Genomic DNA, 17,990 nt, shown 5'->3' on the forward strand with positions numbered 1-17,990 from the left:
TAAATTCAGTGAAATTTCATTAAACTACAAGCAGTAGCTTCTAATATTTCTCATGGTTCAGGGGGTAAACACAGAAGCTGTAAAAAGATGGACTTGGGTAATGGGTGGATACAGCTGTAACTGGGCTTACAGGAAAAAGTCTGAAGTGTCCAGCTGCGTGTGTATCTTTTAATCCTAGTGCAACTGCATTTCCACATGAAATCTGCAGTTAAATGGACAAATAACCATTGGCTGAAACGACTAAACCCTGCTGGAACTTGTAACGTGCTATAGCAAAGGTCCTGCTCATATTTGAAATAAGCCAGAGAACTCCAACACAGCCTGCCCTGCCACAGGTTTATTTACAAAATATTATTTACAGTCTATAATTGTCTTGAGCTCTGATAAATAATAACATTTCCTCCATAGAGAAGGAATAAGACAGACCACCTACACATTTTTCTGTTACAAATACCCTATCCAGCCAAACAACACTATTGTCTCTTTTAAAAAGGGGCAGAGGAAAATGGGTATGTAAAGGGTTTTCTGTCCATGGCACAAGTAAAGGTATCGAGCAGGTTGGAGAGATGTACATCTCCCGGCTGAAGTGTGCTTGTGCAAAACAGCAAGGTGCTGAGCTTACAGGATCACACAAGTTACAGCAGGGTGTGCTGCTACTCCCAGCTTCTCCTCCAAAGAAAGAAGTACACCACCAGTTGGTGTTTAAGGCAAGAATAGCTGAATTAACAAAACAAAACAAAACAAACACATATCCCTTACCAGGAGCCTCGTGAAAGACTGAATAGTTTGTTGGTGTTGTGAAACAAGGCAGACAGAAGGCTGCTGAAGTGAGAAGGGATGTAGGCCAAGGAGCCAACGGGCCCAGTCTCTCCATCTCTGTGTCCTTGTGCGTGTTCTCTGAATGGCCCAGTCTCCCTGAACCCTCATCTCCAAACTTAAAACATTATCCACTGCCTCCAACTCACTCTGTATGTATCCTTATGTTTCCGTGTGATATACTGAGGGTCTGAAACTCCAGTATGTGGACTAGAGGGATGACTTATTGCTGCACAGAACGGGCTACGGAAGACAGGGCTGAGAACAGTTTCTAAGACCAGTGCTCTGAAACATACTGGTGGCCACTGTAGAGCCGAAGCAAAGGGCAACAGAAATGAGAGCAGGTGGTGTTGCCTCAGAAGCCTTTCCAGTTCTGGTTGTTTTGCTTTGCTCGTCCCAGTCACTCATTTGGAAGCAATTGCCATAGGAATGATTCCAAGTGATATCTGGTAAGAATGGGCATTTAGCAAGCTCAAGAGAGCAACGGCTGATCACTCCTTAAAGCCTTGGATGCTACACAGGATCCTCTTCTGGTGGCCTGGAAGTGACACTCCCATCTGTTTCAAGTCCCTGAAGGAAACGGGAAAGGAAAGGAAAAAAATTAATTGCTGTTCTTGTTTCTTGGGGATTGGGACGTGGATAAGAGCAGAAGCAGTTACCAAGCATCAGTTCAGAAAGCTTACTTTCCCTCAGTGCCTCCTACTATGCCGACCTTTTCTCTAGAGGGAAGAAACTTCTAGAAGTTCCTGCCCTTCTCTGGCTACCTCTGCCCACCCACTCAATTGGCTTGTCCCACCTCCTGACTGGGCCTGTGCTCCCATTATATCATGACTGTGTCCATGTCAGCTTGTGAAATGGGACGTGTCTCAACCCTTTAGCAGGCCTGTCCCTGCACTGTGCCTGCTTGTTTGTTTCATGTAACTGCCCTGGTTGGAGCTGGCTGTACATCCCCAACCCACAGCAGAACACGGCTGTGTTGGTAAAGCATCTGAACTGAGGCCTTCTAAGGTGCCCAGAAGGACTTTATGACAGAACAGTGTCTGGCTGATGGTGGTGGTGGGGGAATAACGCTACCCCATCCTGAATTCAAGGCAAGAAAATTATCTTATGAAGTCCTACAAGGGTGAGGAGTTGGTTCATGTTAGAGAACTGTCTGGCCTCTATGGCTTTCCCTTGCTGTTTGTGTCTGATTGGGGTTCTTTACTGTGAGGGTGGTGGAGCACTGGAACAGGTTGCCCAGGGAGGTGGTTGAGGCCCCTTCCCTGGAGATATTCAAGGAGAGGCTCGATGAGGCCCTGGGCAACCTGGTCTAGTTGGGGGTGTCCCTGCTGACTGCGGGGAGGTCGGACTGGATGACCTTTGGAGGTCCCTTCCGGCCTGGGCAATTCTATGATTCTATGATAGGAGTTCAGAGCAGCTCAGACCCCTGAAGAGCCTCAAGCATGGACAGACAGGGAATTAGTCTCACAGTTTGGGCTGATTCTTCCCTTTTAGGGCAAGAAGCCAGAGAGAAGGATGGAGAGAAGCCTTCCAGGTGTGCCTGTTGAGATAGATAACACAGGGACAGACACAGCTAGTTGTAGCATAGCCCAGGGTGCCCTGTGGGACCTTAGCCTGTCCTTACTCAGCAGTGAGCTCCAGAATGGACTCCATGGTGTCCAGGCCAGCAGTGCGGAAGTTGGAGATGTAGCGCTTCATGCGAATGGATTCCAGCCACTCGGGGATGGATCGATAGGGGATCCCGTCGGAGCCGCTGCAGCTGGGGAGCCGCAGCGTCACCCTAAAGACAGACAAAACCACCATTAGCCAGGCAACTACCTTAAATGGCCATCACTATGAGAGAGTAGCTAAAGGGCAAGCACCTCTGCCAGGGCTAGGCCAACTGATCTGCTCTCTGCAGGGTGAGGTCAGACTGCCCAGGTCTATGCCCTCTGTCACCATGACAGAGAGATGACTACTATCTTCCACCTCTTGCCAGCCTGCACTGCTAGCACCACCTCTCCTCCTGCTGGAGACAGGGAGGTGAAAATCTCCCAGTTAACCTCCCCTCCTCCAGTGATAGCCTGCTTACCTGGGATCAAAGTCTGCAACGGGCCGGAGAAGATGGGGACTTGAGATGAAATGTTGCAGCTGGGCCCGGATTTCCTGAAAATGAGGCCTCCTCATCCGATCGTGTGACCAGCAGCTCTTCATGAGCTCGTAGAGGATAGATGGGCAGTCGACGGGTGGGGGGAGCCGGCACCCATCCTCTAAGCTTTTCATCACCTACACGGAGAACAGAGAGAAATCTGGCTGAGAACAGAGAGTGTGAAAGAGGAGCAAGAGACCTCTGTAGGCTCAGAGCAAGCAGTTGATGATTTTGCACAGCGTGCAGTCAGGGAGGGGTTGAAGCAGATCACTTGTGTAGGAAATAGGGTATGGGCAGCACAGCAAAGGATCAGGACACCTAAGGGATGTCAAAAAGTGAAGTGACATATGCATGTACTTTCAACCCTTCTCTAGCTTAGCTCCCATTTGTCATTCAGGGCACACGTTCATGAGAATCATAGAATCATAGAATGGTTTGGGTTGGAAGGAACATTAAAAATCATCTAGCTCCAACCTCCCTGCCATGGGCAGGGACACCTCCCACCAGACCAGGTTGCTCAAAGCCCCATCCAGCCTGGTCTTGAACACTTCCAGGGATGGGGCACTCCCAACTTCCCTGGTCACCCCTTTCCAGTGTCTCACCACCCTCACAGGAAAAAATTTCTTCCTAATATCTAATCTAAATTTCCTCTCTTTCAGTTTAAAACTGTTACCCCTCATCTTATCACTACACTCCCTCATAAAGAGTCCTTCCCCATTTCTCCTATAGGTCCCTTTTAGGTACTGGAAGGCTGGATAAGGTCTCCCTGGAGCCTTCTCTTCTCCAGGCTGAGTGAGGACCAGAAGTGAGGACCAAATGATTCTGGCACAGGCCTGGTGAGAAAAGGGGAACCAGACTCTGAGAAATAATTTCAGTAACATGTGCTAGCCTCACAGATGTGCTGAACCTAGAATGAGACCAGACATACCACTCCAGAGCCAGAGGACGAAGAAACCAACAGAGAACATTTCCAGACACAAAGGCCATGGCTAATTTAACCAGTCCTTAATTTGGCTCACTGCTGTTGACACCTGAACATAGTTCAGAGGCCCAAACACTTACTGCTTGACTTGGTTGCATTGATTTTTAGCAGGGAAGGAAACGTAGAAGCTATGCTTTCAAAAGAATGTCAAGACTGCAGGCTGAGGGAACTCTACAAAAGCTGGATCTACGTGACATGTTCATTTTTTTAAATCAGCGCTTGAGGTCAGTGTCTGTTACCTCTTGATTGGACATGTCCCCGTATGGCTTGTCACCAAACGACAGCACCTCCCACATGACAATTCCAAAGCTCCAGACATCACTGGCTGAGGTGAAAATCCGATGAGCAATGGCCTCTGGGGCCGTCCATCGGATGGGAATCTTACCCCCCTGTGAAAGAGCAGAGACATAGCGCGTTCAGCGTGTACCAGTGAGTTGTGCTTCTCCAGTGCTTTCAGGCAAGGAGCTTACAAAGCCTGAGCCCACTTTAACCACCCCTGGGGAAACTTCCCAAAAGCAGAGAAACATTCTTGGAAAGTAAATGAGTTTAAGCCTTCTGTTCAGTTGAACACTATGCAAATCCACTGCTGTGGGAGTGAGAGCCTGACATCAGTCACAGCCCTGCTTTGAATGACGCTAGACATTAGAATCACTGGAACTTCCATGGAAAGGGACCTTCAGATGTCTCTATTCCAAACCCCTGATCACAGCAGGGCTATCTTCAAAGCCAGATTTAGTTAATTGAGCCCAAAAGACCAGATCTCTCATTTTGCTTGTCATTTTAAAACCACCATCCCTCTCAATCTCTTAGCCAATAAAATCAACATGGACTCCAGACAGAAAAGTACCACCTTCTGAATCATCCACACTGTGACTTGCAGTTTTACTATGGGTTTTCCTCAGGGATTTTCCATCCCTATCTTCCCCCAGCCTGGTGTTTCCTATTGTGAAGAAATTCTGCCATTCTTACCTGGCAGAATGTCACCCCCACTGAGAGTACAGTTCATTTACAGGACTGAGAGATTGTTTCTGCATTACCTTGGTTTCATAGGTTCCCTCTGAATCGTTCTCTAATATCCGGGAGAGACCAAAGTCAGACACCTTGCACTGAAGACTGCGTGTCACCAGGATGTTGCGAGCGGCCAGATCCCGGTGCACATAGTTGTGTTCTGAAAGGTAGGTCATGCCAGAGGCTATTCCCTGCAGCATGCTCACAAGCTGCACAGGGCTAAATTTTTCCTCATTCTCCTGCATGGAAAAAGAAGTGAGAGAAGATCCCGGTCAACTGACATCAATCTGCTTTGTTTCATAGACTCATAGAATCATAGAATTGCCCAGGCCGGAAGGGACCTCCAAAGGTCATCTAGTCCGACCCCCCCGCAGTCAGCAGGGACACCCCCAACTAGACCAGGTTGCCCAGGGCCTCATCGAGCCTCTCCTTGAATATCTCCAGGGATGGGGCCTCAACCACCTCCCTGGGCAACCTGTTCCAGTGCTCCACCACCCTCACAGTGAAGAACCCTCTCCTAATCTCCAGTCTAAATCTGTTCCCCTCCAGCTTGAAGCCATTGCCCCTCGTCCTGTCACTACAGGCCTTTGTAAACAGGTTCTCCCCAGCCTTCCTGTAGGCTCCCTTCAGGTACTGGAAGGCTGCTATCAGGTGTCCCAGGAGCCTCCTCTTCTTCAGGCTGAACAACCCCAGCTCCCTCAGCCTGTCCTCGTAGCAGAGGTGCTCCAACCCCCTGATCATCCTCGTGGCCCTCCTCTGGACCCGCTCCATCAGGTCCATATCTTTCCTATATTGAGGGCTCCAGACCTGCACACAATACTCCAGGTGAGGTCTCATCAGAGCAGAGTAAAGCGGAAGAATCACCTCTCTGGACCTGCTGGCATCTTTTGATGCAGCCCAGGACCAGTCAAAGTTGTCATTCAGTATGGCTTATGGAGTCTTTCATCTCCATAGCCATTAAGCACCTGTCTTAGGATGACCTAAATCACCGTCTTAGACCCTTACTGAGTAAAAGGTAAGCCATATGCAAATACCTAAATTGAAGTTTCTAGTTACTGGCCTTATCAACTTGCGAAAGTGGGCATTGGTGAACAAGCAAAAAGGCAAAGCTGCAGCCCAAAGGACCCAACAGGTTCTCAGTAAGAGATTAGTGGTGATCTCCAGAGTCATTGTTAGGCACCTGCACTTCAACTACCAAAGGCAGCACTCTGGACACTGAGCAAACTGGCTGGCATCAAGCTTCAGCTGCTGGAAATGTTAGTGAGGAGAATATAAGTGGATGTTCTCTTAGGGTCCTAAATCCAGGTCAAGTGCAAGTTCCAGCAGCACATAAGCCAATTACAGATTGGAATATCTCACCCGGAGGAAGGTATCCAGCGCTCCATTCTCCATATATTCAGTGATGATCATCATTGGTCTCCCTTGAGGAAGACAGGAAGGTGTCAGCCTTTTTGCAATTCTACTCTTGCTTTTCAATGTTCTCCACATTGCCCCAACATAGAAAACCACATTCAACCCCAGCCAACACCCCCACTCCACTGGCACAACTGGCTGACCCTAATATTTAGACCTCCCCCAATGATCTTGTATTCCTCCTTATGTTATACCTATATCTTTACAGCACCCCAACTTCTCATCCACTCACCAACCCAAGACCTCTCCCAGCACCGCCTCATGACTCTGTTGGAAATCCACACCTCTCCTCCCCTTCCTCATTCTCTGCCACAGGGTGACATGACAATGTATGTCTTCTCCAAACAAAACCTCTCTGACAGCATCCTCTCTAAGAAATGCCCGAGAAACGTGCCAGTTTCTGCTCTCATTCCAGGACTCTCTCCCACACTTACTTTTGGTGACAACTCCTTCCAGACGCACAATGTTCGGGTGATTGAATTGCCCCATAATTGTTGCTTCGCGCAAAAAGTTCCACCACTGTGAGTCTGAATATGTCGACTTCAGGGTCTTGATGGCAACCACGATACGTTCTTTCCCTGGCAGTCGCAGGGACCCTCGATAAACCTCCCCAAACTCCCCTGAGGACAACCAGAGGCAAAAGGTCACGGAGGAACTCACAAATAGGCAGCAAAATAACAGTGTGGGAGAACTGAAAGATGGGGAGAGCAACAAGTAACTCACCCTCTCCAATCACATTCTCCATAGTGACACAAGAGACATCCAGTTCCTTGGTGAACTCCAGCACACCCCTGCTGGGGTCATCATATGGTTGCAGGTCTACATAGGGCTTCAACCAGACCTTCTCTATGGTAAAGGGAAACAAAAGAACAAATTAGACTGTCAAGTCTTTGGCAAGCTTTGTAGGGCAAAGCTACAGAAGCAGAAGTGAATCCATGGGATTCTAACAGTGGTGGTAAACAAATCCACCAAACATACACTGAGGACTAGAGCTGTTATGGGAAGAGGCAAATTACATCAAAAAATCCTTGCCAGTGTCTGGTTTTAAACTACCGTTTCTTTTGCTTCCTTCCAACCCATTCCAGGCTTCTCCCTGGTTCTACTCATTTGAAGCTCACCTCGATCAAAGCCTGAAGTATTGTAATCTGGCCGTGCTTGTCTCCGACGAGCCCGCCTGGAACACAAGAAGCAGTCATGAAAATAAAAATGGTCTGCAAAGAGAAAACCAAGACTTTCAGGGTGTCTGCTCTAGTTGGTCAGGGACAGAGTTCAGGGTAGTGCAGAGCAAAGCGGAACCAGACAGTTGACCGACTTGGTAGAGTGCAGCTAGCAAGAAAATGTGAGGATTCTTTTACATTTAGAAATGGAGCTTTGTTTCCATGCAGGTAGCTTTGTTCACCCTTCTGCTTGCTGAATTGCAGATATATTTCTATTTATTTTATGTTTTCTATATGCTTTCAGCACAATACCTGATCTTCTTAAAACCGAGCCATTAGCAGCCTTATAGACATTTAGAAAGGAAGCAGAATTTTGTATCTGGGTAGAGGACCACTAAAGTAATGGTATATGGAAAATGTTTTTAAATTACTGGATACATGTATTTCCCACTTAATTGATCAGCAGCTATAGAAATGATTATACCATAACAATATTTTTATTAATCTGCCATGGTAACAGTATGAGAGTGCTGGATCATAAAAAAACTGAGGAATCACCACATTTTCCTCTGTCCTCGGCAGCAAGTGTTATCTTACAGGCATCCTCCAAATTACCTTCCAATCCTGCTAATTCAAATTAGTTGTAAGACTCATTCCATCTTGCTGCAGCACACTGGTCTCCTTCTTCTCTAACTAACCTCTACCTATCCAATATCCTGCGAGGACCTTCCTCCCTTCCTCAAGCTCCTGTAGCTCCGTTATTCCTACATCCACACCTTTTTCACTACCAAAAATTAACACTTACTTTCGTCGAAAGATGAAAAGTCCCACAAGCAGCCCAATAAATAGTAGAACTCCGAAGATAATAGAGACTATGACTCCACCAGACAGAGCTCCCGTGTCTGCAGAAACAAAGAGAAAGGCCATATCACTTAAAAGACCAATAACTATTTGTCTGGAATGTAGGAACCAGCTTCTGCCAGCAAATGGCATTAGGTAAGCTATGGCTATTTGTCTTCCAAACAGCAGAGCCACCAGATGTGAGTCCTATTATACTGTTATTTGTGTGCACAGAGAACCTTCTGGTGGGTATCTGGTTGACTCTTATCTACAGTTTTGGTCTTCTAGTTCAGTAATTTATCCCTATGCCCACATAAATTCCATGATACTTTCAAAAATGAAGAACAGCTGTTCTTTTCCTCCCACTCCTCTCCAACTACTCTTTCAGATCAGACCCTTCTTCCTGCTCAGGAGCCGATTTAGACAATGGCACAGCAAAGACATGATTTTCCCCAGCAATCTAACTTTACCCTCTTCTTGTTTATTAATTTTCCCCTCCCCTTTCATCAGTATCTGGGGTTGGTCCTTTGCCTAATTACCTTTGCCTGTCTGCTTAGGACTTTTGAAACAAGCAGGTACTGACTCACGAATTTGCAGTCTAACATCATATTCCTGTTTTATTAAAACTAAGCTTCAGGTGGTTCCATTTGTGGCTGGACAGTGTTCAGGTAGTGTTCACGTAACACAGGCTGTCTTCTGCCATTTAGATTCTTAAGCTAAAGCCATCCATTTCTATACAGTACATATTTGAATTCATCAGAGGAAATGCTAAATGACCTCTGTTGGTAAACTATGTGTTTTTAAACCTTATCTCCCATAGCTTAAAAACCTATTTAAAAAATCAAAAATACGTTACTGAAAAGTGTTTATATCCACATCTAATGAGAATCTACATTTTTTTAATATTTTCCCTTAAAGAGATTCAGGAAAAGATCCAAAAGAAAGAGTATTCCTAAGGAAATTGTTTCAATAAATGAGCAGATTTTAAAGCAAGGAACAGCTTGTGTGGCACAGACAACTGCGTCTGGAAGTGTTTCCTAACATCCAGTCCAATGGTCAGCATCCGTAAAGCCTAATTAACACTTGTTATTCTTGCTCAATTTGATGCTGACTCATCCCACTAAAATTATTAAAAATCAGTCAAGCAGAAATCAAGAGGCAGAGCTAATGTTCTTTTTTGTTAAAATCAAAAAGTCAAGATTTCGAACGTATTTCATTAATAAAATGGACAAGCTTTTAGGTAGGTAGCACTCTGCAGGAAATTAAGGGATCTAAATTCTCAAATTCATTTTTTTTTTAAAAATGCCTCTCCCTGCAAAGCTTGTTCCCCTAATATCCCTAGCCTATTGCAGCTAAACAACGCCTACTATTATCAAAGAAGGACTCCCACCAAATGAAACCTTGCTGACACTTCTTTTTAATCCCATTCATATTCAAAATACCTTTGTCTTGGCATGATAAGGTGATCAACTTTTATTTTAAAAAAGCACAATCTTGATGAAAGTATTTTCTAACATGTCCTTTTATAATCAAAACCGTTTAAGGTTCATGTTAACTAACATATTTTCCACAGAACCTTTGGGGTAAATTATTCTGTCGGTTAAATATCTCTTATGTCATCATTCATCATTTGGCATTGTGACTTCATGAAAATTTTACCAAACTCTCCTGTGCCAAAAAAAGCCCCATCTTTAAATTACATTCCAATTGTGGTATCACAACCACTTTATCAGCTTTTACACAGTTAATTTAACTATTTAGTTACATCAAGGTATGCCTTTGCTTTCTTCCATGTCCTTATTTCATTATAATAAAACAGCACCATTCAACGGTGCCGCTCAAAGGCATCGTTTCAATGGATGTATTTCTAAAATTATCCATAAGGTCAATAGGAGGATATGTGAATGTGAATGTGTGGAATGAAAAGAGAACAAACTCCACTATAGAAAACTTTAGATAAAGGGGAAGTCTCTGGGTAACTCAAGGAAACAGGAGGTTGGATGTGAGGCCTGTGTGAGATGTTCTTTGACATAGGAGAAAGGTCTTCCTTGTGGCCTCAATAGCTTGGCCTTCTACATTTCGTTCTTTGACAGAGAACGTTTTCCAGCAGCACATACCATCTTTTTGGGCAGCTACATTCAGGGGCTGGACTACATACAGTGGAAATGACAAAGCTGGAAAAAGTAGTGGTGAGGTCCTTGTAAGTTCTCCTTTTCACTCGTAACTTTCACACAAAAGGAGGCATATGGTAATCATTCTGCTAACACTCCAACTCAGAAACATTAGCCAGAATCAAAATGTCTTTCAGGAGAACTAGATGAAGAGTTGGTAAGTAATTTGCCAGTACCACACACAGACCTGAGACTGACGAGTTCTGAATGGGAAGGTACACGTGGATTTTATATGACCCTAAGGAAACGAGACAAATGTCTCATTATTCTACATTTTTACAAAGCAGCAGGCTTGGCCCTGGTGACAAGGACCTCAGGAGTGTGGTATCTGTGCCTTACACCTAACAGGATACAAAAAGAGATCTGCATATGATGTGAATACACAATCTGATGGAGAAGTGAGTTTCCCCCAGAGGAGACACCAGTGGCTGTCCTTTACCTGGAGGAAGGGTGCGGAACTCCTGCTCCGGGGAGTAGGGCCCAGGTCCCAGGGGTGTGATGGATCTCACACGAAGCAAGTAGGCTGTGTCTGGCTGCAGGTCTGTCAGGGTGACATTTGGCTCAAGAAGGTGCTTCACTGTGTAACGTGCCTCCTCTCCCTGCCGAAATCACAAGAGCGTCAAGTAACAAAAAAACACGTTGGACAAAGAGGACACTTCCACCCCTTTGGGGCGAAAAGGGGAAGAATAAATAAGGCAGGCCCCACCTTCTCAAAGAACATGACCTCATACTCCACTGAGGTCCGGCTGCGCTGCCGTGGGGCAAGCCAAGAGACAGAAAGACTACTGTCATCTCTTTGTGTCAGGATAAACTGGGATACTGTCACCGGAGCTGCAGGGGAGAGAACAGAGAATATCAGGAAGAAATATAAATATCATGCAGACGAGGCACTCTCTTCACCAGAATCTCACTCTTTCCTTCCCTGGTCATATCAACTGGAACTGACTCTCATCGCCATCGCCACTCCCTTGCCTTTCTCTTCCTCGGTGAAAAAGGAAATGAGGTCTCTGGTTGCAGTTAATTGCTTTCCATGAATAGTTTGCTTCTACCCCAGAAGTAGAAGCATAATTTCGTTTGGCCCTCAAAACAAAATCAGCGTTCCAAGAAATTACATTTAATCTAGCACTGCACTGCAAATGTTCGAATCGAAATAAAATTGTTAGGATTTCATGCTCTTGCAGCAGCAGTAACGCAACTATCCTATGTGATTTATGAATGCAGCCTCATTTTCATAAGGGTACAGTGAAATTCAATGCTCCAAATCTCTCAGCTGACTGGAATTGCGTGCTGTTCATGAATAAAAAGATAATTCTCAAGAGTCTGCAAGGACTGAAGAGTCAAGCCTGGTTGTCTCCTTGTCCTTCATTACCAGCGGGAAGTGATGAGGCAAGCCAAAAGTAGCTCTGCTTTTTTAGCTCAGAGTTGTGCTGCCCCCGCATAGTGTCAGGAAGAAAAGTTGTATTTTGTCACTAAACCAGAACTCGGGGAAAGCACCAGGGGCTGTTGAGCACTGCGATGTCACTTTTCCATAATCATGTTTCACAGCACTCTGGAAAGTATTCACAGGCCAGCAAAACTAGCCAGCTTGAAGTTAAACTACAGAAACTTGCATGTTTTTAACATCCTTATTTATCCATGCTTTCAAAGTTGCTTGCTTTTTTTCTTTCTTTCTTTTCCCAGTTAACAGCACTGGATTGTGTCGGATTGTGAATTTGGCCAGATTTTTTTGCAATAGCTGAGTCATGGAAAATATTTCAAGCCACAGTCCCTGTTCTTCCTGTCCCACAGGTAACAATACTTAGGCTGGACTACACTCATGTGTAACAAGGAGGGCTTTATCCTCCTCATATCTGTTAAGTTCTTGGTGGATTCATAGCTCTTGATGGGTAATGATTATTTTTTGACTGATGGAATATGGACTGAGGAATATGACTGATGGACCTTACATGGAAGAGGCAGAAGTACCTTAGGGTTCTTATCCTACCATACCAACACACACAGCAGACAGAAGGAGAAGATGGAGAAAAACTTAAACATTCACAGAGATTCCTTTTCCTGATGAGCAGGAAGAACTTCCCTCTGCTTCTGCTAACCTGCATGTCCGACTGCGACCCAGACAGCTGGAGCAGTTCTCTGTGCAGCAGGTCCCATTCCTGAGACACCATTATGGGCTTCCACCGCAAATGTGTAGTTGGTGTAAGCTTCTAGGCCGTCCACATCCACACTAGGTTTAGTGAGACCAGAAGCACTGGGGGAGAACACCACACCAGCCTCACACGGCTCACACGACAGGAAATGGCAGCGCTGACAGAAGACTGTGTAAGTCAGGTCCTTCCTCCCACCGTGGTCACTGGGTGGCTGCCACCACAGACTCAGCTGCGTGCCAATAAGGGAGAAGCTGACATTGCGGGGAGCTGAGGGGGGGCCTGCAAGAAGCATGAAGGAAAGTATTAGATCCAGGTGTTAATACCCAAAGTACTGTGACAGTTTCCCATCTGCTGATGCATTTCGAACAGGGCCTTCTGTCCCACCAGCCTCTCCCTCTCTGATCTCTCATCCCCTTTTCCCAACATTTTGTTTCCTCCCACCTCCTTGTTTGTAGAATCCCAGAATGATCTCCAGAGGTCCCTTCCAACCCCGTATTGTTCTATGATTCGGGTTCAAAGGGACCTTTAAAGATCATATTTAAAGATCATCTTTAAAGATTGACCCCGCTGCCATGGGTAGGAACATCTTTTACTAGATCAGGTTGCTCAAATCCCCATCCAACCTAACCTTGAACACTTCCAAACATGGGGCAATCACAATCTCTCTAGGCAACCTGCTCCAGTGTCTCACCACCCTCAGTGTAAAAAATTTCTTCTGTATGTCCCATCTCAATCTACTCTCAGTTTAAAACCATTGCCCCTTGTCCTATCACTACAGGCCCTGGTAAAAAGTCTTTCTCCATCTTTCTTATATACCCTCTTTAAATATTGAAAGGCTGCAATAAGATCTTCCCAAAGCCTTCTCTTCTCCAGGCTGAACATGGGGCAATCACAATCTCTCTAGGCAACCTGCTCCAGTGTCTCACCACCCTCAGTGTAAAAAATTTCTTCTGTATGTCCCATCTCAATCTACTCTCAGTTTAAAACCATTGCCCCTTGTCCTATCACTACAGGCCCTGGTAAAAAGTCTTTCTCCATCTTTCTTATATACCCTCTTTAAATATTGAAAGGCTGCAATAAGATCTTCCCAAAGCCTTCTCTTCTCCAGGCTGAATAACCCCCATCTCTCAGCCTGTCTTCATTAGGAGAGGTGTTCTAGCACTCTGATAATTTTTGTGGTCCTCTTCTGGACTCACTTTAACAGGTCCCTATCTCTCTTGTACTGGGGACCCCAGAGCTGGATGGCGTGGGGTCCATGAGAACAGAGTAGAGGAAGAGAATCACCTCCCTTGACCTGATGGCCACGCTGCTTTTTATGCAGCTGAGGAGACAATTGGCCAGTCTGGGCAAGCGCACGTGGCCAGATGTTGTGTAATTTTTCGTCCACCAGAATCCCTAACTTCTTCTTTGTGCGGCTGCTCTCAATAAATTAATCCCCCACCCTGTATAGATTTCTCTACCCCCAACTCACGGGTGCAAGCAATGTTCTGGCCCTCAGAAGGTGCTCGGTAGAAGCCTGCGTTGCAGGGACAAGACGTAGCCCCTGACTCATTGGACAAGCTGTGGGGGGGACACTTCAGGCATTGTTTAGTCTCCAGGGAGTGACGGTAGAATCCCCGCTGGCAGGCTGTGAAGAGACAAACAAGTCAAAATAAGACCAACAATAAACCAAGATCAATAAGAAACCACCCACCAGTTTTATTCATTTTCTTGAACACTCCTTTACCTGCTTGCTTTTCTTCCACTTTCTTAGCTCACTGAAATACTTAGGTTGGAAGAGACCCCTGGAGGTCACTTAGACCAATCATCTTCTCAGAGCAGACAGGGAAGAGATACAAACTCAAGGTTGGATCAACATTATGATAGGACTTGTAGACTGAAGAAGGAGGAATCTCATTCCTCACAGATGCTGTATAGATGCTCGTCAATCTCAAGAGACTTCTTTCAACATAAACCCAGACTGGTCCCCACCTTGCCCTTCAAGGTTTCCACACCATAAATAGGAGCTGGATCAACATTATGATAGGACTTGTAGACTGAAGAAGGAGGAATCTCATTCCTCACAGATGCTGTATAGATGCTCGTCAATCTCAGAGACTTCTTTCAACATAAACCCAGACTGGTCCCCACCTTGCCCTTCAAGGTTTCCACACCATAAATAGGAGCTGTAAACACTGGCTCCAAGTTCTTGTACTTCTCAAGAGTTCTCTGCTTGCTGACTTCATATGGGATAGCCAGTGGGCTTTTTAGCAGAAGCACCTTTTATGATTTCAGGTGTTGTACCAGAGCACCACCTAGCAGGGCCCTAGGGAGTATTTAGATAACTATCAGTTCACCTAACAGCACTGAGTGTAACCAGCTATGGAACCAACAGACTGCAAGAGAATAGGTGCCACATGCTTTCTATTTCCAGTTCTACAAAAATAAGCAGTCTCATCTTTCCCCAAGTATAACATCTGACACTCTTTTTGATGCATTACTATTAGCTTGACCTACAGGAGCACTGGTCTATCAGTTATCTCAAGGTCAGTGCCTCACCTCTGTAGGCATGTACCCAGGAGGAAATGAGTGAGGGAGGGTGAAGTAGTCCGTGAATTTAATGCTTTACTGGCGTCTGCTACATAAATCTAACAAATGTTCTTAAACTAAAGAAACAAACAACCTATCACTAATCACATAGTTGAGGAATCCATACAGTAATTTTCTGCCATGGCTACCACCTTGCATTTAACTTGAGCACCAAGGGAATGACCCTTTTCATATTGCACTATAAAAACAACAACATCCTGTGTAATCCCTCAGGAGATCCCAATGGAGAACACACCAAAGCCATCTACTCAGAAGCCTGACAGAAATGGCTTACTGTGGTGGAGCATAGCATAGGAAATGATCCTTTATCCAGAAAACAAAAAAAATAATCCAGCCATTCCTACTACATGACACAGAGGAATACCTGAGGGGCCTAAAAAAATTTCTGAAGGGCAAACAAGACTCTTAACCATCAGTCTCAGGAAGAGTCATCCTCACTGTACATCAAGAGCTGTCTCTAGGTCATCATCACAGAATTAGCTTAATCTCATTTCTATTGGTCCTCCTTGCCCTGGGATGGCAGGCAGACTGTCCCATTAACACTGGATGAGGTCAACTGGCCTACCAGTTGCATAGTAATACCATCACACAGCCGTTTGGGGATACTATGACAGTACACAAACCAAAAGGATTTGCAGCAGCTAAGCCTAAAGAGCACAGAGAGGACAAATACTCACAAGAAGAAGAAGGAGCAACCAGCACCTGATTTCAGGCAATACCAGTCAGGAACAAGTCTGTCATTCTGAGCTACAATCACACAACTATGTGGTCAATGACAGCAAAGGTTGTTGAAAGAATTAAGAGGCTCAAGCATCACTTGTCACCAGCCCAAAGAGATTCCATTTACATTCAAGATAAATCACCTCCTTCAGAAATAGACAAGATGAAGAAAAGTTACTCCGATCTCCAGGCTGCTCACGACTGACAGCACTTCTACGTGCTGCTGTGAAGATGAAAGCTTTGGGGCCTCCTACCATTTTGCTCCAGCACAAGATTTCAAAATTCTTGACACTGGACCAGTTTGCTGCAGGAAAGATTTGACAGCAACATGAAAAACAAAGCAAGTGCAGGACCACAGACTCATATAACACAGAGGTTCTGATGTTCCCCAGGCAATACTACCCTCCATAAATATGGGACAACACACACATCCTCTTATTATCAAGGCTGAGAGACTCAGCAAGTTAACAGGGGAAATTTGGGGTTGGGAACCTTTGCGAGAACAGTTAGCTCTGACCCCACTGTTCCTCCAGCCCCCAGGTCACGCTTGCTTTACTCTGTAAAGTGGTGCTGAGGTCCTTCAAGTAGGAGAGCTGCCTGGCAGGGGGAGAGCATGCCTGGCAGGGAGAAAGAAGTGCAGGGAGAGAACTGCACAGGAGACATCCGAGTGAAGGGACAAACCCAGGTTATGGAGCAGGAACCAGACGGCCGGACCGAGGTCACATCCCCTGAGGTCGTGTCTAGACCAGTAAACTGTTGGATGAGATGCACATGAGCCACAATGTGCGCTGGCCGCCCAGAAAGTCAACCACATCCTGGGCTGCACCAAAAGAAGTGTGGTCAGCAGGTTGAGGGAGGGTGTTGAGTAGAGGGGTTCTGCCCCTCTACTCTGCTCTGGTGAGACCCCACCTGGAGTACTGCATCCAGATCTACAGTCCTGAGCACAGGAAGGACATGGACCTGTTGGAATGGGTCCAGAGGAGGGCCACGAAGACGATCAGAGGGGCTGGAGCATCTCTGCTATGGGGGCAGGCTGAGAGACTTGGGGTTGTTCAGCCTGGAGAAGAGAAGGCTCCGGGGAGACCTTATAGCAGCCTTCCAGTAGCTAAAGGAGGCCTACAGGAGAGATGGGGAGGGACTCTTTATCAGGGAGTGTAGTGATAGGATGAGGGGTAATGGTTTTAAACTGAAAAAGGGGAAATTTAGATTAGATATTAGGAGGAAATTCTTTCCTGTGAGGGTGGTGAGGCACTGGAACAGGCTGCCCAGAGAAGCTGTGGCTGCCCCATCCCTGGAGGGGCTCAAGGCCAGACTGGATGGGGCTTTGAGCAACCTGGTCTGGTGGGAGGTGTCCCTGCCCAGGGCAGGGGGGGGTGGAACTGGATGATCTTTAAGGTCCCTTCCAACCCGAACCATCCTGTGATTCCATGAAAACACAGGGGGGCAGGAGGTGTAGGTAGGATCGCGGCACCCAGCTGCCTGCAGGACCCAGACGCCAGGGCGGCCTCAGCCCCGGGCCCGGGCCCGTTGGGCGGGCTGAGGCGCAGCGCGGGGGCACCAGGCAAGAGGCCATCCCGGCCCGGCCCGCCGGGACGCACAAGCCCAGGCCGGCCCCGACCCGACCGCCGCCTTGGGAGCGCAGCCCCGCAACCAGGGAGAGCCCCCGGGGGGCCGAGAGGGAGCGGTCCCGGCGCCTCAGGTCGGAGCCCCCAGGCCCCGGCCGCCACGACCCGCCCCCGGTTCCCCGCCGCCGCCGCCTAACCGCACCAAGCGCTGCGGTGGCGGCGCCCGGCGCCTCGGCTCCCCCGCCGCGGCCACCGGGGCCCACGCACCCGCCTTTGCCGGCAGCGGCCAGCAGGTGGCCGCACAGCACCGGCGAGGCGCCCCGGCGGCACCAGCGCTTTCCCGGGGGAGGGGGGGCCGCCGTGCCCGTCCCCGCCCCGAAGGCGGTGCGAAGCCTCCCCCGGAGCGCCCGGCTGGTCCGGGGGTGGGAGCAGCGGGGAGACCGGCGGGGCGCGG

The 17,990-nt window shown here is 47.1% G+C and overlaps 1 protein-coding gene across 1 annotated transcript in view; it reads right to left on the bottom strand.

The window, feature by feature from the left end:
- Positions 1-322: 322 nt before the first annotated feature.
- Positions 323-17,990, bottom strand: part of EPHA1 (EPH receptor A1) — a 40,317-nt gene continuing 22,649 nt past the window's right edge. Inside the window, exons 5-18 of the mRNA XM_014947563.1 lie at positions 14,134-14,289; positions 12,609-12,941; positions 11,222-11,346; positions 10,955-11,114; positions 8,310-8,406; positions 7,466-7,521; positions 7,071-7,193; positions 6,782-6,967; positions 6,294-6,355; positions 4,964-5,173; positions 4,166-4,315; positions 2,888-3,081; positions 2,441-2,596; positions 323-1,386 (exon numbers count right to left, since the gene is read on the bottom strand). Of these exons, the coding sequence (XP_014803049.1) occupies positions 1,308-1,386; positions 2,441-2,596; positions 2,888-3,081; positions 4,166-4,315; positions 4,964-5,173; positions 6,294-6,355; positions 6,782-6,967; positions 7,071-7,193; positions 7,466-7,521; positions 8,310-8,406; positions 10,955-11,114; positions 11,222-11,346; positions 12,609-12,941; positions 14,134-14,289 (2,087 nt within the window). The 3' untranslated portion in view covers positions 323-1,307. The remainder of the gene's footprint in view (positions 1,387-2,440; positions 2,597-2,887; positions 3,082-4,165; positions 4,316-4,963; positions 5,174-6,293; positions 6,356-6,781; positions 6,968-7,070; positions 7,194-7,465; positions 7,522-8,309; positions 8,407-10,954; positions 11,115-11,221; positions 11,347-12,608; positions 12,942-14,133; positions 14,290-17,990) is intronic.

Source organism: Calidris pugnax, unplaced genomic scaffold (genome assembly GCF_001431845.1).
Source record: "Calidris pugnax isolate Ruff unplaced genomic scaffold, ASM143184v1 scaffold175, whole genome shotgun sequence".
Taxonomy (NCBI): Eukaryota; Metazoa; Chordata; class Aves; order Charadriiformes; family Scolopacidae; genus Calidris; species Calidris pugnax.